The sequence below is a fragment of the Mobula hypostoma genome, chromosome 12, assembly GCF_963921235.1.
Source record: "Mobula hypostoma chromosome 12, sMobHyp1.1, whole genome shotgun sequence".
Lineage (NCBI taxonomy): Eukaryota > Metazoa > Chordata > Chondrichthyes > Myliobatiformes > Myliobatidae > Mobula > Mobula hypostoma.
Window position 1 is genome coordinate 40,328,947 of NC_086108.1, and position 21,164 is coordinate 40,350,110.

Below are 21,164 nucleotides of genomic sequence, written 5' to 3' on the forward strand. Positions count from 1 at the left end.
TATCAGAGCACATTTGATGAGCTGAATAGATTAATTCTGCTCCTCTCTCTTGTTGCTTTATGGTCTTAGGCTGTATGGCGTGCACGATTCTTCCCACTTTTTTCCTTCTGACAGATCACTCAGCACTTACAGCCACTAGCACGGCTTCTTCATCAGTGAACACTACATTAACAAATGGATAAGTATGTCCACAGTGTAAATCCTGTCTTGCAGATTTAAAGCAATATTTAAAGGCAGCTAATTTAGTCTATTACCAAATGGCTTTCTCTATGCACTCAAGCTTCGTTAAATCCTGTTGCTAACCATTTGGAAGGTGAGTGGTGTAAGGCATTCCTTCTCAGTTCACAGTGAAGCTGATGATGTGATTTCTATCTGTCTGGATGTTACATGCACCTCTTCTCACATTTCTGATCTCCCAACAGCTCACTCGTCACGCACATCCACCAGCATGGCTCCTTCAGCAGTGAATACTTCATCGGTATCAGTATCAGTCACATCCACGGAAGCTGCTAACAGTGGCAAGTTCTCTCAAAGCAATTTAGGAATTTTAACTGCCATGTACTATTTGTGATGAAAATATGCCATTAAATTTGGTAATTATAATATCCCAATATTAACCTCACCATTTCTACTCCTTCCTTAATTTTTTGTTGCCCGTAACATTGCCCATAAACTTGCTCTTCAACTTCCCTCAACAGTCTCACTCCCAGCATACTTATTTTCCATAGTTATCAGTTCAACTTCCTCACTAATTGTCTTTCTAACATCCATTCTCACAACTATGGTTGTTTATTGATCCATTATTGTAATCTCTCCTTCTTTATAACCCCCTCCCCCCAGTTCACGCAAAAGTCTATGACCATCTGTGTAGTTCTCGATCAACATACTTCGACATGTCTATCAGAGCCTTTGCTTATCTGCCTCATGCCTCTCACACCATTAGATATTTGCTATTCCATTCTCATCATTTTAAATTCCTTACCTGTTTCTTACTAATTTTCAGGCTAAAATTTTCATGCCTGCTTTCCCCCTTCTGAACATCTGCTCAGTTTCTCCTTCCCCTGACAAACTCATTTCAATAGTTTCCAGTGGCACCAGAAAATTTGTGAAGATTTTGATGCCAGCCTACTAAGACACAACCCATTTGGCATATATATGTTTCAACTTCCCCAGACTGTTCCTAATATCCCGATAGTTTAAGACTCACTTTCCTGCACCATCTCTACAACCATTCATTCATCTGAACAATGTTTCTATTTCTGTACTCACTTGGCTACACTGTGGTGATGAATTGAATGATTACAATGTTTAAGGTCCTGCTCATAATCTCTTTCTTATTGTCTCTCTACATCACCTTGTCCTGTTTCCCTACTGTACTGAATGCACTGATATGAGTATTGACAGCTGGCTATCAGCTGCTCAGTGATACCACGAAGTTGGTTGCAAGGAGGCAACATGCTGTTTTCTGAACAGGTCCATCTGCCACAACTATCTTATCAAGGTATTGAAGTCTTGTCCATACCACTCCCTTTATTTGGAGACGACCTTCTCAAGTTACCTATCTTCATGGCTCTGGCCTCACTCGACAGGAGAATTTATTCTATCATCTGTATTCAGAATGAACTACTGATTAGGGCTATGGATGCCCTTAAAGGACCTCCTAACTTAACTGCCTATTCAACTTTGCTTATCTAGCAATCACCAACTGCCTCTCTGGCTGCATTACCTTGAGCTTACAGGGTAGCTATATCCTGAAATGTGGTCACCAAGATGTATTCTAGAGTGAACTCAGATCTTGAGCTAACCCGCAATTGACCACACTTCCTGCACCGGTGGCCGTTCAGAATACAAGATATTCTTTGGTATCCCAGGTGGTGTACGGCACACATTTCATAGGACTGGGCATTTTTAATGATACTTCTGTTAGTGGCATGTATTTTCACTCACTGTTTTCTTTATCCCGCAGATCACTCTTCACTCACATACGCCAGCACGGCTCCATCAGCAACCACAACCAGTCCAAGTATGTCCATGAATAGTCCTAACTCTGACATCAGTATTTCTGTGCAACACACACAAAATGCTGGAGGAACACAGCAGGTCAGGCAGCATCTATGGGACTGAATGGACAGTCAAGGTTTCAGGTGGAAACCCTTCTTCCAGCATTTTATATGTGTTGCTCTGGACTTCCAGCATCTGCAGAACTTCTTGTGTTTATCAGTACTGGTAGCACACGGATAGGATTGATATCCTATCGATATTGACTTGGATGTGTTGGGAACTGAGCGGTTTGTTTCATTTCATTGAATTGTAACCAGTTGTTTGTCACAATGTTCAATTGGTCTTACTCTTGTGGACTTTCTCCGTTCTTGTATCTTCTTACCAAACATGAGCAATTAAAGTTATTACCTCAAAGTAATTCTGCTGGAAAGACAACTTATGTATAGAGGGCCTGACATTTCACGTCCTCCCTTCCTGAGTTCCTGAGACACTCATAGTGTGCCACAAATATCCTGAAGGTATTTTGATGAATAGTGCATTGGTTCAGCAATGAAAGCATTTCTGCTCACATCTATTTCCAGAGCATAAGCCTGAGGAGAAATCAAAGGCGACCTGTTGTGCTGGTCTCCATTCTGTTTGGATTTGTAAGTGATTGTCGATAAAATGCTTGGACGTGCAATTGTATTATATCTTGTTTCTCCATTAGATCATAGCCTCTGTCCACATTTCAACCAAATAATTACTGTTATTATTTTCAATAGGCTTGCTTGTATAAAAACTGGCCTTTCTACATGGAACAGAATGCATTTGATGGTTCTGAGCTGTCATATTACTATTTCATTTCAGGTTATATAGCTTTAGTTAGTTTTGGTCTTCCAGCCAATCACTTCATAAGGCGATTGGTGTAAGCCATTCTTTAACAGTTTATAGCAAAACTAATTGTTGGGAAGTGTATGGTCATGCACTTTGGTAGAAGAAATAAAAGCATAGACTATTTTGTAAATGGACAGAAGATTCAAAGATCCAAGGTGCAAATGGTCCTGGATATCCTCATGCAGGATTCCCTAAAGGTAAACTTGCAGATTGAGCTATAGATGAGGAATGCAAATTTAATGTTAGCATTTGTTTTGAGAGGATTAGAATATAAAAGCAAGAATGTACTGCTGAGGTTTATAACACATTGGTCAGACGACACTTGTGGTATTGTGAGCAACATTGGACCCCTTATCTAAGAAAGGATGTGCTTACATTGGAGAGGGTTCAGAGGAGGTTCACCAGAATGATTTTGAGAATGAAAGGGTTATCATATAAGCAGTGTTTCATGGCTCTGTGACTGTACTCACTGAAATTTAGAAGAATGACGGGGGGTCTCATTGAACTCTCTCAAGATTCTAAGGCCTACATAGAGCAGATGTAGAGAGGGTGTTTCCTGTAGTAGGTGTAGTCTTGAAGCAAATGGTACAGCCTCAGAAGAGAGTGACATTCATTTAGAATGGAGATGAGGAAGAATTTCTTCATCCATATGGTAATGAATCTGTAGAACTCGTTGCCACTAGCAGATGTGGAGACCCAGGCATTGGGTGCATTTAAGGTCGAGATTGATAGGTTCTTGATTGGTCAAGCCATAAAGATTGCAGATAGAAGGCGAGAGATTGGGGCCAAGAGAGAAATGGATCAGCCATGATGAAATGGCGGAGCAGACTCGATAGGCCAAATGATTTAATTCTGCTCCTATATCTTATGGTCTTATGAAATGTCAGAGCAGGTTTCATGGGCTGAATAGCCTAATTCCGCTCCTATCCCTTATTGCAAGTTGACAACACTTCCTGCACCCATGGCAGTTCAGAATCGAAGATGTACTCTGGTGTCCCAGGTTGTGTAGAGTACGCATTTCATGGGACTGTGTATTTTTAATGATATTTCCATTTGTGGCATGTATTTTCACTCACTGTTTTCTTTATCCCGCAGATCACTCTTCACTCACATACACCAGCACGGCTTCATCAGTAACCACAACTAGTGCAAGTATGTCCATGAATAGTTCTAACTCTGACATCAGTATTTCTGTGCAACACAAAATTCTGGAGGAAATCAGCAGGTCAGGCAGCATCTATGGGATTGAATGGACAGTCGAGGTTTCGGGTGGAAACCCTTCTTCCAGCATTTTATATGTGTCGCTCTGGACTTCCAGCATCTGCAGAATCTCTTGTGTTTATCAGTACTGACGTCCGGTTTCTGCTAACAAATTTGCATGCACTCTTCAATGAATTTACTTCACCTCTAACCTTTTTATACAGCCTCTTTGTTGTTTTGATAATGTTTGCATCTCTATTTACCACATGACTGGAACGTCCTCTACATCCATTAAGAATTACGGCATTGGATTCAAAAAAACTAATTCTTGGAAATTATTTTAAATGCATTTCAAGGTTTGCTGGATTGAATTATCCTGATGCTATATTCATTGTAAATGATTGATTATATAATGTTTATAAGTATACTTCTGGTACGCATCATTACTCCTGGGTTAGATTACTCTTCATTTACATCCTGCTCAATGGCTCCATCAGCAATGACCTTCATTAAGCTTCATTTCTATTTACGGAAACACATCATCTTCTTGTTTTGGTACCACAAGGTATACATCCTGTAGTGTACTGAGGCGGATGTGTTAGGGTCTGAGGGGCCTGTTTCATCTCACTAAGTTGTAACCAGTTGATTCTCACAATGTTCTATTGGTCTTACTCTTGCAGACTTTCTCCATTTGTATCTTCTTACCTCAAGGTAGTCTGGTGGAAAGACACCTTATGTATTCAGGGCTTGTCCTTTCACCTCTGCCCTTCCTGACATCCTGAGACACCCATAGTGTGCCATAGATATCCTAAAAGTATTTTGATGAATAGTGCATTGGTTCGGCAATGAAAGCATTTCTGCTCACATCTATTTCCAGAGCATAAGCCTGAGGAAAAATAAATGGAAATCCGTTGTGCTGGTCTCCATTCTGTTTGGATTTGTCAGTGATTGTTGATAAAATGCTTGTACATGCAATTGTAATATATCTTGCTGCTCATGGTTTAGTTTCTCCATTAAATCACAGCCTTTATCCCCAATCCAACCAGAATAAGTTACAGTCATTATTTTCAAATGCTTGCTTGCATGAAATTTCACCTTTCTGCATGGTACACAGCATGCATTTGATGGGTCTGAGTCATCATTTAAATATTTCATTACAGGTTATGTAGCTTAGTTTTGGTCTTCCAGCCGGTCACTCAGACAACTGTTCGTAAAGAGATTGGTGTAAGCCATTCTTTAACAGTTTATAGCAAAGTTCATTGTTGGGAAGTGTATGGTCATGCACTTCGGTAGAAGAAATAAAGGCATAGGCTATTTTGTAGATGGACAGAAGATTCAAAGATCCAAGACGCAAATGGTCGTGGGTGTCCTCGTGTAGGATTCTCTCTTGCAGATTGAGTCAGTGGTGAGGAATGCAAATGCAATGTTGGCATTTATTTTGAGAGGATTAGAATATAAAAGCAATGTAAGAATGCTGCGGCTTTGTAAGGTATTGGTCAGACAACAACTGGAGTATTGTGAGCAACTTTGGAACCCTTATCTAAGAAAGGATGTGCTGGCACTGGAGAGGGTGCAGAGGAGATTCATGAGAATGACTTTGAAAATGAAAGGGTTATTATATGAGGAGTGTTTCATGGCTCTGTGATGATACTCACTGAAATTCAGAAGAATTGGGAGGGTGGTATCATTGAATCTGATCAAATTTTGAATGGCCACATAAAGTACATGTAGAGAGGATGTTTCCCATAGCGGTGGAGTCTAGAAGCAAGGGGTACAGCCTCAGAAGAGAGAAACATTCATTTAGGATAGAGACGGGGAGGAATTTCTTCAGCCAGTTGATGGTGAATCTGTGGAATTCATTGCCACAGCTGTGGAGGCCATGTCACTGGGTGTATTTAAGGCTGAGTTTGATAGGTTCCTCATTAGTCAAGCCATAAAGATTACATGTAGAAAGCATGAGATTGGGGCTGAAACAGAAAAAGATCAGCCATGATGTAATGGGAGCGCAGACTTGAATCGCCAAATGACTTAATTTTGCTCCTATATCTTATCGTCTTATGAAGTGTTGGAGCAGACTTGATGGGCAGAATAGCCTTATTCTGGTCCTATTTCTTGTTGCCTTATAGTCTTAGGCTGTATGGCATGCACTATTCTTCCCACATTTTTTCTTCAGACAGATCACTCAGCACTCATAGCCACTTGCTCGGCTTCTTCATCAGTGAACACTGCATTATCAAATGGTTCAGTATGTCAACAGTGATAACCCAGTCTTATATATTTAAAGCAATATGTTAACAAATCGCATGCCTAAAATCCATTGACAGCATCTGACATTAATTTAAAGGTAGCTAATTTAGTCTATTTCCATACGACTCTCTCTATGCAGACAAGTTTAGTTAAATCCTGTTGATAACCATTTGGATGGCGAATAGTGTATGGCATTCCATCTCAGTTCAGAGTGAAGCTGAGGATGTGGTTTCTATCAGTTTGGATGTTGCATGCGTCTCCTCACATTTCTGATCTTCCAACAGCTCACTCATCACTCACACTCACCAGCACGGCTTCTTCAGCAGTGAATACTTCATCAGTATCAGTATCAGTATCAATATCAGTAAAAGCCACGGAAGCTACTAATATTGGCAAGTTCTCTCCATGCAATTTAGGAATTTTGACTGCCCTGTACTAATTGTAATGAAAATATGCCATTAATATTACGTAATTAAAATGTTCCTATATTAACCTCACCATTTCCACTCCTCCCTTATGTTTTTATGTTGCTCATAACTTTGCCGATAAATGTGCACTTCAATTTCCCTTGACAGTCTCACTCCCAGCATTCTTTTTTTCCTTCTCATCAGGTCACCTTCCTCACTGATTGCCTTTCTAACATCTCTTCTTACATCTATGGTTGTTATTAACCCATTATTGTCATCTCTCCATTTTTTTTACCCTCCCCCCAGTTCCGTCATAAAGTCTATAACCATCTGTGTTGTTCTTGATTGCCATACTTCCACAGGTATATCAGAGCCTTCACTTATCTGCCTCATGCTTCTTACAACATTAAATATTTGCTATCCCATTTTGGTCATTTTAAATTCCTTACCAGGCTCTTACTAATTTTCATGATAACATTTTCATGCCTGCTTTCTCCCTTCTCAGCATCTGTTCAGTATCTCCTTCTCTTACAAACTTATGTAAATAGTTTCCAATAACATCAGAAAATTTGTGAAGATTTTGATCCCAACCTACCGAGATGCAACCCATTTGGCATATATCTGTTTCAACTTCCCTAGACTGTTCCCAATATCTCAATATCCGAATAGTGTAATGCTCACTTTCCTGCAGCATCTCTCCCACCATTCATTCATCTGTACAATGTTTCTATTTCTGTACTCACTTGTCTACACTATTGTGATGAATCCAATGATATCAATGTTTGAGGTCCTGCTCATAATCTCTTTTTTATTGTATATCTGCATGACTTTGTCCTATTTTCTATCTATACTGAATGCACTGATATGGGTCTTGACTCCTGGCTGTCAGCTGCTCTGTAATACCATCACGTTGGTGCCAAGGAGGAAACATGCTGTTTGGAATCATGTCCATCTACCACAACTATCTTGTCGAGCTATTGAAGCCTTGTCCATTCCCCTCCTTTTATTTGGAGTCAAGCTGCTCAAGGCACTATTTTCATGGCTCTGGCCTCACTTTGCAGGAAAATCTATTGTCCCATTAGTATTCAGAATGGAGTATGATTCGGGCTATGGGTGCCCTTAAAGGACCCCCTAACCTACCTGCCTATTCAACTTTGCTTATCTAGCGATCACCCACTCCATTTCTTGCTGCTTTTTCTTGAACTACAGGGTAGCCACATCCTGAAATGTGGCCACCAAGGAATGTTCCATGCTAATCTCAGAGCCTGAGCTAACCCAGGGTTGACAACACTTCCTGCACCTGTGGCAGTTCAGAATCCAAGAAGTACTCTGGTGTCCCAGGTGGTGTACGGCACACATTTCATGGGACTGGGCATTTTTAATGATATTTCCTTTAGTGGCATGTATTTTCACTCACTGTTTTCTTTATCTCGCAGATCACTCTTCACCCACGTACTCCAGCATGGCTTCAACAGTAATTACAGCTAGTCCAAGTATGTTCATGAATAGTTCTAACTCTACCATCAGTATTTCTGCGCAACACACACAAAATGCTGGAGGAACTCAGCAGGTCAGGCAGCATCTATGGGAGTTAATGGACAGTCAACGTTTTGGTTGGAAATCCTTCTTCCAGCATTTTATATGTGTCGCTCTGGACTTACAGCATCTGCAGAATATCTTGTGTTTATCAGTACTGATGTCCGGTTTTTGCTACCAATTTTGCATGCACTCCTCAATGAATTTACATCACCTTTAACATTGTTATACAGCCCCTTCATTGTTTTGATAATGTTTGCAACTCTATTTACCACATGACTAGAATGTCCTCTACATCCTTTGAGAATCACAGCATTGAAGAGGTGATTCAAAAAACTAATTCTTTTTAGGCTAAATTGGCACTTGAGAATTGTTTTTAATAAATTTCAAGGTTTGCCAGATTGAATTATACTCTTCATTTATATCCTGCTCAATGGCTCCATCAGCAATTACTTTCATTAACCTTCATTTATATTTACAGAAACACATCGTCTTGTTTTGTTACCACAAGTATTAACTCAGATGCGTTGGGGACTGAGGGGCTTGTTTCATCTCATTAAGTTGTAATCAGTTTTTGGTCACAGTGTTCAATTGGTCTTACGCTTGTAGACTTTATTTGTATCTTCTTACCAAACATGGGCAATTGAAGTTATTACCTCGAAGTACCGAGGTGGAAAGATACCTTGTGCCAAGTAGCAGTCACTGATTACAGTGTAGGAGAAAAGGATAAGTAAATTATTATGGCCAGCACCACCAGAAAATAGATTACTGGTTCTTCCCCTTGCCTGCCAGGATAGATAATTATTGCCACGTAACAACTTTTGATAGCAATTACTAACAAATATCCTTAACATGCCATAATGCTGTGAACCGGAGAAGAACAAAATTGTTTGAAAGACAACTAACATATCCAATTTCAAAACCAGAAAGTTAATCTTTGAGAAGCATGTTTAGCCAGCTAATTAAGAACATCCAATTGTGGCTTATATGTCGGAAAAAGACACTTTACCATTCAATTACCCAAAAAAATTGAAAAATCATGAAATTCAAAAATTGTGAAGGAGTAAAGAGCCTTGGGTTCAATGAACACCTTGTCTTGTTATTCTTTGTTTTAAATTAAGATATGTCAAGACTTTAGTAATTTCGTTTTTGAAGCAAACTTTATCTAAGTTGGAAAAATGTTCATTAGAAACAGAAAATCTGATGTTCAACTCATTAGAAGCAAACACTGAAGAGGGCAATCCCTGACAAATCAAATTTGGGTAGGAAATGGACAAAATCCAACTCTTACCTTAGCAGGCCTCTCCTTCACATCACAATAAATATCCAGGTTTCTAATGGAGAAATGTATGGCATATCATCCTATCAGAAAATTGTTAGGTTTTGAGAATGCCTGTCTATTTTTATGTCATTGATGCATTTATTAACACCAACCATTATTATCTGGCTCTTCCAACAGATTTCACATCACTCAGCAGTTCTGGCACCAGCGCAAAAGCAGCAACTACTCAGTTCTCAGAAAACTCAACAGGCACGCTCTACTTTCATATTTGGTTACTGAACTGGGTACTTCTCCCACAGAACCAATAACGCAGCACCTGACTGGCACCAAATGAGCAATCACATCAAGGACCTGCACTTTTCTATAGCAATGTCATCGCAGTTAAACATCTCATGGCATTTGACAGGAGACAAAAAATGTTGAAGATATTAAGGGCATTTTCAGTGAAGTGATCACTATTTTGCTCACGAGAGTAGTATGGAACTAAGAAAGGACAAATGCAGAGAGCTTAAGGGAAAGGATTCCAGACTTTTGGCAGCTGAACTTGTAGCAACAGAAATGGAGAATGAATGAACTGAAGATGAAGAGCAGAGTATTCAAGAATAGGGTGGGGTGGACAGTTGAAGAGAAAATGAATCGGGAACAAATTTTAACCTAAGAGCTTATGTAAGTCTTGGAGGAGCTATGAGATGTGTGAATGAGGCTAAATCCCTGTTAAAATGTGACTATCAGAATAAAGAATCCTTAGAGTTGTGGAGATCAGAAGACAGGTTGCTTATCAGCAACAAATCAAAATGGTCAATTATAGGGTGGCATAGCTATGAAAGATGGCTTCAGCAAAAAATGAGATGAGGCAGGGAAGAAAATGTTAAGATGTAGGCTATTTTAGTAATAAGTTAAATATGGACTTCTAAAGACTTCCTAGATTTAAATTGAACATCAAGGTTGTGAATGGTTTGGAAGCGGAATGGACTGCATGACTAGGAAATGAAATTTCAAATTCATTGACCAATTTCAATGGTTTTGGACTTCCCAATACTTGGAAGAAAGTTCTGCCCACCAGCTCTGGATGATGGACAGGCAGCCATTTTATTTCCATACTGCACTTATCAATGATTTTTCATGTTTATAAATGTTCTCTTCTTTTCACTACAGGAAATTAGGGCTAGCTTGATTCATTGTTATAAAAATAGAATATTGGTATTACTTTGCCTATATCTCAATGTTTCTGGTATAATGTGACATAGATATTTTATGGTGAAAGTTATACTGATTCTATTGCTTGAAAAGAAAGGTTCTTGGTACAAAATGGACGTCTTTAATCTATTACTGTAAAAGAACTGCTGACTTCTAATGACTTGAAACTAGATTAACAAAACACCACTCCATTCAATCCATTCATAGCATCAACAGCAATTTTCCTGCAATACCACAACATACCTAACTGGGGTTACAGGAACTCCTGGTATCTTTGTTAATAGATTTATCAAAGTTGAAGTTTAGTTTTGGTCACCTACCTACAGGAAAGATGTGAACAAGTTTGAAAGAGAACAGAGAAAATTTACAAGGATATTGCCAGGTCTGGAGGACCTGAGTTATAAGGAAAGATTGAAAAAATCTGGACTGTATTTCTTAGTATGTAGAAGATTGAGGGGAGATTTGATAGAGGTATACAAAATTATGAGGGGTACAGATAGAATAAATGCAAGCAGACATTTTCCACTGAGGTAGGATGAGACTACAACCAGAGGTCATGGGTTAAGGGAGAAAGATTTAAGGGGAACATGAAGGGAAAATTCAATCAGAGGGTGATCAGAGTGTAGAATGAGCTGCCAGCACAAGTGGTGCATGTAAACTCGATTTCAGTTTCAATGGTTTTGGCATGGACTAGATGGGATGAAGGGCCTGTTTCTGTACTGTGCTTCTCTAAGACTCCTTTACTTATAATCAGATTATATTTCAAAATACAATGTTCTTCAAATTTAAGGCTTATGGTAGGTAGCTTAAATTTTGATCTGATGCCTAGATGCAGGAATTTTTAGTGGCTTATCTGACAATTTGAGTTACCAAGGGAACCTGCGATAAAATGCGAGTGGTCTGTAGAGGTACGAATCCTGATTTTAAATTAGTTTATGTCCTAATGGGTGGAGATTTCCAGCAAAATATGTTGAGATGCATTCAAGTATTCCAAACCTGCTGGAGGCAATATTTGCCTTTAAGCTTCATTCACAATCCTGTGGATGTTTAGATGTCTACAAACCTTGATGATGCCAGCCTATGATGAAGCTGAATCAGGTTATGTAAGCATGGGAAGCAAATCAAGTGGAGCTTATTGTCATGTGAACAAATATGGTGAGGTACAGGTTCAATGACAGAAGTGTGTGGACCACTGGAAAATGACACTGGAATGGTAGTGATGGGGGGTGGAGGTCAAAGAAACAGAGAATGAAACTTTTAAGTATTTTGCTGTCAGCCTTCACTGTGGAATACCCTAGCAGAATGCAGATTTGCAAAGGTGTCGGGGGTAGAAGTGAATCCCATTACTATTAACAAGGAGAAGGTGCTGGGAAACTGAAAGGTCTGAAGGTAGACAAATCACCTGAATGAGATGGACTACATCCTAGGGTTCTGAAAGAGGAAGCTGAAGTGCTTGTGGGGACATTAGTAATGATCTTTCAGGAATCAGCAGATTCTGGAATGGTTCCAAGGACTGGAAAATTGCAAATGTCACTCCACTCGTTAAGAAGGGAGGGAGCCAGAAAAAAGGAAATTATAGGCTAGTTATTAAGGATGAGGTTTCAGGATACATGGAGAAAATCTTGTCTGATTAATTTGTTGGAATTCTTTGAGGAAATAACAGGCAGGATAGACAAAGTAAAGTGAGTGAATGTTGTTTATTTGGACTTGGGAGTTCTTGTGCAGGATCCCTAAAAGTTAATTTGCAGGGTGAGTCAGTCGTAAGGAAAGCAAATGCAATATTAACATTCATTTTGAGAGGACTAAGATACAAAAACAAGGATGTAATGCTGAAACTTTATAAGGTATTGGTCAGACCACATTTGGAGTATTGTGAGCAGTTTTGGGCCCCATATCTAACAAAAGATGTGCTGGCCTTGGAGAGGGTCCAGAGAAGGTTCATGAGAATGATCCCAGAAATGAAAAGGTTAACACATGAGCAATTGGTTTCTCTGGGACTGTACTCACTGGAGTTTAGAAGAATGAGAGGGATTTAATTGAAACCTACTGAATATTCAATATCGTGGACGTGGAGTGGATGTTTCCTATAGTTGGAAACTCTAGGACCAGAGAGCACAGCCTCAGAACTGAGGGATGTCCATTTAAAACAGAGATAAGTAAAAATTTATTTCGGCTGACGGTGGTGAGTCTGTGGGATTCATTGCCGCAGACAGCTGTGCAGGCCAGTTCACTGAGCGTGTTTAAGGCCGAGGTTCATTGGTTCTTGATTAATCAGTGCATCAAAGTCTACAGGGAAAACGCAGGGAGAAAAGAGTTGAGAGGGATAATAAATCAGCTATGATGGAATAGCAGAGCAGACTCAATAGGCTGAGTGGCTTAATTCTGCTGCTATGTTTTATGGTCTTATGACTGCAGTTTGTCAAATCCACAAAACTCACCATTGCCATGTGACTCCCCCAAAACCAACTCCACCAGGACGTCAGGCACATGAAAAGAACATCACCTGTAAATTCTCTTCTGAATCACATATCTGACTTGGAAGTATCTTCACTTCTTTTGACATTGCTGGTTCTACATCATGCAATTTCCAATACACAGTTCTGTGGGTATTGTCCTCGAGGACAGCATGAATTCAAGATTGTGCTTCTGAAGCACCTTCACAAGTGCAAGTACAGATTAGCACAAAACCCTGGCCTTGCCAATGATAACCACATTCTAAGAAATTAAATCACATCAAGATGCCCTGGGATTTCAATAAATGAATCACTGGCTGTAGGATATCCATCTAAATACAGTATTAATGGAGTTAGCCCAGTTAAGTTTAGTCAATAGCCACCACTAAGATCTTGTCGATAGAGGATTCAACAATAGCAATACCTGTGAACATCAACTATTTGTATAGCCACCTATAGGTGTTTGTTTAAACCTGGGAGTATTGAATTTTGAGGATGATGTGAATTGTTACTTTATTGATGGTGAAGGATAAAAATTGTTTTGATAGATATGGAGCCATAACTTACATAAATATTTAAAGTATAATATCATCCAGAGATTTTACCAAGATCCAGATAAGAGGAAGCTATAAGACAAAGTACACGTTTTCTATTGCTGTATAGTAATGCTGTTGTCATTGGAGATAGTCAGAATCTAAGAGGCTAAACCGATACTTGTTACTTATTTAGTTATAAATTACCCTTTTTTCCTTATAATGTGATTGTTTTTGAGCAAACTGGTTCTAATCTAATTTTAGGTTTGAAAGTAAAGTTTTCCCTTTCTCTGGTACCGAGCTAAACTTTTTCAGTCAGGCAATCATGTTTGAAGGCTCCACTTTATTACATGATCGCCATCCAAGCACGTTGCTAAATGATAGCTGGTATGAAATATATTTTCTTCAGATATGTGCATATTCACTTAACTGCTTTGATCTTTCTGCAGGCACAAGTAACACCACAACCACAGACTCCAACATAACAGAGCCTACTGCATCCACTCTCAGCACAGCAGTCCAAAGTACGTTATAGAAGAGCCATTTTGCATTTGACACGGCACTTAATGAACAAACAGACTTTGCATTTGCACTCCTAGTGCCATTGTTGAATGCAGAGTGTTTCATTTGTTAACTGTGTTTGTGCCCGCAAACAACACAAACGTTATGATTCCTGAAGTCCTGACAAAAAAGGTCAGACATAAGACTCAGGCTTGAATTGTTAGAAAAAAGCATTCACCGAAAAAGTCATGAGCATTTTCCCTCTGTTCTGTTGCCACCTTTGATGGTTTCTTTAAATGAGAGGGTGATTGGATTTTGAGGAGGAAGTGTGTCACCGGAAATGATCCAAATTTGCATTGATTTGGACAAATCCAGCAAAATTTTGGTCTGTAATATAGTAAAAATTCCAGTAGCTCAAGAATATTCTACCTTCAAACTTACTGCAGTTACTATTCTGTAAACTTGGCCCATATGAAAGAAATGCAATGTGTTTGTATTTAAACTGCCAAATGTAGATGATGTACTTAAATTTGAAAGCTAATTCAATTTTGTAACATATTGTAATCCATTTTAAATTTCAGCTTCTGGTGCTAATACTACGAATTGCAGTAAGAAAAATTTTTATTATTTCTGAACAAAGAAAATGTGGATTAGTTTAAGTGGAATCTATTAAGTATGATTATAAAACTTAATTTATTTGCAGTGGTTACACTATATTTTGGCACATCATATTTTGTCCTTTCCTCGCTATAAACTGACAACCTCATTTTTATTACCTAAACAAATTTGTGAAAACTATAATTAATGTACAAACGTCTAAGATATAATTTCAGATGTACTGCTCCCAGATTTGGAAAAGAGAGGTCATTAACAACAGCCTCATCCAAAGTTTTCATATTGGAAATGGTGGCCTCTTATGCTCCATAAATCAGTAGGGATATTGTTGAGTTACCGGTCTATCGGTTAGACTTCTTGAAAATATCTCTGAAATCTCACTATAGAAAATCTGGGTGTTTTTAACTTGACTAATTAAATGTAAAATCTGAGAGGGATGGGCTCCGCCAGGTTTCAGATGCCCAAGTCACACCGTATGATGAGCAACACACACACACACACACACGCACACACGCACGCACGCACGCACGCACACACACACACACACACACACACGCGCGTGTAGAGTAAGATTATATATATATAATTCTCTACAAATAAAAAAAATACACATTTTGTTGTACATGACAGACAGGAGAAAGCCTCTCATCTCTTTGAGCCTGCTGTGATCAGTAAGATCATGGTTGATGTGACTGCAACTGCACAATCCTGCCCCACCACCTTCTAACCAGCCCCCATAACCTTTCCGTAGTAAATGGCAACTGTAGTTAATCCAAGCACAGCAACACACCTGACTTAAGGCAAAGTTTCCATGATTACGAAGTAGAGGGAGGGCACAGAAGGCCAGAAATGCCCCTGTCTGTACAATCATCTGCCCTGATGGGTAATTGGGGGAGGACATCAGCGTACAACATCAGCTGAATTACTCCAGTCCCTGTTGTCAGAAACTAAATAATTCATAGTCCATCCTTTTTAAAGAATGTATTTGTTAATAGGATATGGACATCACTGGCAGTTACGTCCTCTTCTATCCAAACAGGAAGGTTACAGTATTGTGCCATAAACTGATAGGGTTTTCAGGAATTCTCAGTAATCTCATTGAATTAAAAACTTCTTTCTGTGACTTAGTGTGTAAAGAAAAAGTAATTGCCCTTTCAGATCTATTTCATAAAACGTAATATTTTATTGGCCAGCATGTGATGAATTATGACTGTATGTTCCAAAATAAAATGTATGATTTTTTTTCAGATTATAAAATTAACTGTGCTGTAAGTAGAGTGACGGATAGAACCATCACAATGGACATCACCTACATCATCAATGAAAATGTAACAATAACTATTCTGACTGAAGTCTACAATCTTAGTGCAGATAAAAACATGACGAATATAACGATAGAAGGTCTCAGTGTATGTACTTCTTATAACCTCTCAGTAAGCGTGAATAAGTGCCCTACATTTTGTGAAAATGCAAATGCCACAACAAAACCGCCGCCTAGTAAGTATTGAGTAATATGTTTCAATTTAATGCAAATTAACAATTTCAAAGTTCAAACTTCAGAGACAGCGTGGAGTGCTGATTGGGATGTTATTCTGATTCTTGGTCTACGATAGTGGTGTAGGCAGATATTAGTGCTGAGACCTCTTGTGTTTTTATGACATAAATTATTTGGACAAAAACATAGATGAGTTGTTTTGCAAGTTTGTGGAAGACACGGAAATTGGAGGAGTTGTGGATAGCATGGAAGGCTGTCAAGCAATCTAGCAAAACAGGTTGTCAAAGGGCAGTGGATTTCAATCTGAAAATATCTGAGATGTTGCATGTTGAGAGATCAAGTACAAGATTTCCTATAGTAAATGGCAGGACCCTTGGGGACATTGATGTACAGAGGGATCATAGCTCCTTTGAAGTGGCAACAGAAGTACATAGGATAGTAAAGAAGGTGAATGGCATACTTGCCTTAATCAGTCAGGCAATTGAATATTAAAGTTGGGAAGACACGTTGCAGCTGTTTAAAACCTTGTTTTGGCCACATTTGGAGTATTGTGCGCCATTTGGTTGCTGCGTTACAGAAAGGGATTGAAGGCTTTGGAGAGGTTGCAGAAGATATTCACTGAGGATTTGTCTGTATTAGAGAGTATTAGCAGTAAGGAAAGGTTGGACAGACCTGGGTTGTTTCCCCTAGAGCACTGGAGGCAGAGGGAAAGCCAGGAGAAACTATATAAAATAATGAGAGACAAAGATCAAGGTGTAGAAACAGAATCTTTTTTCCATGATAGAAACGTCATATATTAGCAGATGCAGCTTTAAGATGAAAGAAGGAAAGTTTAAAGGAGATTGGCAAGGCAGTTTTTTTTACACAAGAGAATGGTATATTCCTGCAGCACACTGACGGGAGAGCTGATGGAAACAGATGCCATAGCAACATGGAAGAGGCACATGTACAGGGACAGAATGGAAGGATATAAACCATGTGCAGGCAAATGTGATTGGTTCAGATTGGGATCATGGTTGTTACTGACATAGGGAGCTGAAGAGCCTGTTCTTGTGTCCTCTATTCGAAGTATTGCGTATTGTTTTTAGGGATTATAATTCACAATGGACATGCTAGTCTTCAAAAACTGTGTTGCTAACTTAGTAAAATATGAAGTAAACATATGTTGCAAATGTGAAAGAGCAATTTTAAACATTTTAAACATTTATATTAAAATGTTTATGGTTTTAAATGCTTTTGTAGAGTGTGATTACTTTATTAGTAACCATTATTTTCTATATCTTTTCAAGGTTTTGACTTTAATATTATCCAAAACCCGCCTTACTTCTCAATCAATAAAACTTCAGATATGAAACGATGCAATCTTACTTATGATTGGAACTGTAAAAGTGGTAATTATAATAATGAATTTACTATGATTTTTTTTGTTGTTCTAGTCCAAACAGAAACACCTATAGACCATATTTTTACAATGAAGCAAGATTAGAATCCATTTGAGTGGATTTCTTGTAAATGGTTCTATAATAGAAAATAGAGGTTTTATATGTATATGACATTTTACATGATCTCAAGCCTCAGTCAGTTAAGCACCACTGAAGTGTGTTATTGGAGATGTGCAAACTAATTTATACACTACAACATAGAAATGACATGCGGGCTCAGAAAAGATTTCCAAGAATGGTTCCTGGGATGAAAGATGTCTGTTATGAGGTTAGATTGGAGAAAGTGGGACTTTTTTTTAAATAAGAAGGCTGACGGGAGGTTAGATTGATGTTTGTATACTAATGAGGGGTTTGGAAGACTGGATTATGAGAGACCATTCCTGTTGGTAGACAAATGGAAGAATAAAAGACATAATAGAAAATAAAGGGAAAGGGAGCTATGAGTGGCATGAGGGAAGTCTTTTTACGCAGCAAGTTGCTGGAATCTGAATGACACTGCCTGTCGATGTGGAGACAGGTTCCATTGTGGCCTTCAAGAATGAATTGGATAAATATATGATGGAAAAAAATATTGCCAGATTGTGGAGAAAAGGCTGGGGCAGAGGCGGAATTTGGAACCGGTGAGTTGCTGTGGTCGAAAGAACTCATTGGGTCAAAAGGCCTGCTTCTATGTAACGATTCAATGATTCATAAGATCACATGGACAGCAATGAACTTGTTTTTATTTGTTTGTTGAAATGTAAATTTTAGCTGGGACATCTTCACTGGTATTCTGAGGAACTTTGTTAACCCATTGCTAAGAGTTGTGGTCTTTCAGGTGAGATACGCTATAATGTCTCACCACTGACAATGTAGCCCTGAGCACGTCTTCATAATTTTGAAGTTAGGGTATGCTATGGAGACAAATGAGACTGCAACATTGAAAACTTTTGAATAGTGGTGCATGTCATGTGGCTGGGGTGGTTCCAGCCTCCTCCCAATCATTGTTTGCTAGTCCACAGTGGACTTTCACAAATGCTGTGCAAGCTTCCATTAGGTCAGCAGCTTCTTTTATACAAAGAGAGAAGAGAAAGAGAAAAATCACTGAAAGATAGATTTTCTTATTTTCCACCCCAAGAATAATATTTTAAAAAAGTAAATAGAAGCTGTGACTCTGACTATTAGGTCTCTGACCTGAGCTATGCCCTGTGATATCACGGGTTTTACTTCAACTGGTCCTGTATCTTGTGTATGGATATGCATTTGGTCCATTATAAGGCTGCAAGTGAAAGAAGAGTAAGCATTCTTTAGCCAATGGACTCATTTTTATTGTTCTTCTTTATTCTTTTTATGTTTATTTTTTTTTGCATCTCTAGTCCAGATGCAGGTACTTTTCAGATTGCTGATGTGAGGTACAGTTGGCAGGATGCCCTGCTCTGAGTTGAAAGTCCCCCTCCATTTGGTTCTAGGTACAAGCATTTTAGTGGGGGCTCCAGTGTAGTACTGAGGGAGGACAGCTTTGTGTGAGATAGTGCTGTTTAGGTCAGGTGATAAACCAAGGCTCCTCCCAGCTGAGCTTATATTGGTTTTTTAATGACGAAATGTTATGAAACTGCCCTCGGTGTCATTCAACCATTGAAAAAACAAGTAGGTCATTTCCACATTGTTCTTTGCATGAGCTTCATGGGTGTAAATTGGATGGTGAGTTTCCTACATTATAGTTGTGACCAAAAGTTAGTACTACATATTTTATTTAGCAGATTCTGAAATGAATACACAAGGTACTTTGTTAATGGTTGTACACTCAGATTCCACTCCAGGTTCTTCAATAGCAAGCATGTAAGGGAAGCGTCCAGTGGAGTACTGAGGAAGTGCTGCTTTGTAGGAGATGCTTTGTCAGAGAATGGAGAAGGCTCCACTAAACAGAAGATCAGTGTTAAACCTTGTAGTGATATTTTCTACATACGTCTGTCTCACTGATACAAGTGCAGGTCTCTTTGCTCACCCCTCTCACCTTAACCAGACACAAGGTTCATTCGGGGAATGAAGGGGTTAACATATGAGGAGCATTTGGGAGCTTTGGGCCTGTTCTCACTGGAACTTAGAAGAATGCAGGGGGATCTCATTGAAACCTACTTAATGTTGAAAAAATAAGATGGGGTAGATGTGGACAAAATGTTTCCCATAGTGGGTGGGGGGGGGGTATCCAGAACTAAAGGGCACAGCTTCAAAATTGAGGGGCGACCCTTTAGAACGGAGGTAAGGAGGAATTTTTTTTTTTAGCCAGAGAGTAGAGAGTCTGTGGAATGCTCTGCCACAGACTGTGTTGGAGGCCAAGTCAGTGGGTATATTTAAGTTGATGGTTTCCTGATCGGTCAAGGCATCAAAGGATATGGTGACAAGGCAAGTGTATAGGGTTGAGTGGGATCTGTGATCAGTCATGATGGAATAGCGGAGCAGACTCGATGGGCTGAATGGCCTCATTCAGCTCCTATGTCTTACGGTTTATTGGAATTTCTTCTTTAGCTACGTTAAAACCAAAGTGATAAAAACAAACCTCTGGTGAGGTAGGACCTAAGGATGCACTTTTACCATTCATTAATCACTCCCCTCATGAAATGCTGGACTGTCAGAATCAGATCTATTATCACTGACATATGTCATGGAGTAAGTTGTTTTGTGGCCGCAGTGCATTGTAATACTTAAAAATTACTATAAATTACAATAAAAATTTAATAAGTGTGAAAGAGAGGGCAAAGTGGTGAGATAGTGTTCATGGGTTCTGAAATCTAATGGCAGAGGGGAAGATGTTCCTAAAATGTTGAGTGAGTGTCTTCAGGCATCACCTTTTGAAGATGTCCTGTACGGTGAAGAGGCTAGTACACATGATGGAGCTAACTGAATCCACAACCATCTGCAACCGCTTGTACTCCTGTGTATTGAAGGCCAATCAGAGTGCTCTCCACTGTGCCCCTGTAGAAATTTGCAAGGATCGTTGGTGAAGTATCAAACCTCTCAAATTCCCAATTAAATACAGCAGCTGGGGCACCTTCTTCATGTTTCCATCAATGTGTTTGCCCAGGATAGATCCTCTAAGATGCTGATGCCCAGGAACTTGAAATTGTTCATCCTTTCCATTGCTAATCCCTTAATGAGGATTAGTATATGCTCTCCAGAATTCCCCTTCCTGAAGTCCATAATGAATTTCCTAGTCTGACCGATGTTGAGTGTAAGGTTATTGTCGCAATACCACTCAACCGGTTGATCTACCAAACTCCTATGTGGCTCCTTGTCGCCACCTGAGATTCTGCCAACAACAGTGCTGCTATTGGCAATTCTGTAGATGCTATTTGAGCTGTGCCTAGCCACACTGTCATGAGTGCAGAGAGTAAAGCAGAGAGCT

The 21,164-nt window shown here is 39.2% G+C and overlaps 1 protein-coding gene across 9 annotated transcripts in view; it reads left to right on the top strand.

Moving 5' to 3' along the window:
* The window catches only part of ptprc (protein tyrosine phosphatase receptor type C), a 298,428-nt gene that overhangs the window by 176,195 nt on the left and 101,069 nt on the right, over positions 1 to 21,164 (top strand). For 3 of the 9 annotated variants that reach the window (XM_063063878.1, XM_063063877.1, XM_063063881.1), the window contains 6 exons: positions 8,165 to 8,221; positions 9,724 to 9,795; positions 14,179 to 14,253; positions 14,812 to 14,838; positions 16,094 to 16,342; positions 17,630 to 17,731. In XM_063063878.1, the coding sequence (XP_062919948.1) occupies positions 8,165 to 8,221; positions 9,724 to 9,795; positions 14,179 to 14,253; positions 14,812 to 14,838; positions 16,094 to 16,342; positions 17,630 to 17,731 (582 nt within the window). Of the gene's footprint in view, positions 1 to 375; positions 2,024 to 3,969; positions 4,027 to 8,164; positions 8,222 to 9,723; positions 9,796 to 14,178; positions 14,254 to 14,811; positions 14,839 to 16,093; positions 16,343 to 17,629; positions 17,732 to 21,164 lie in introns of those variants that run through there. The other 6 variants (XM_063063882.1, XM_063063884.1, XM_063063879.1 and 3 more) reach the window with 5 other exon arrangements.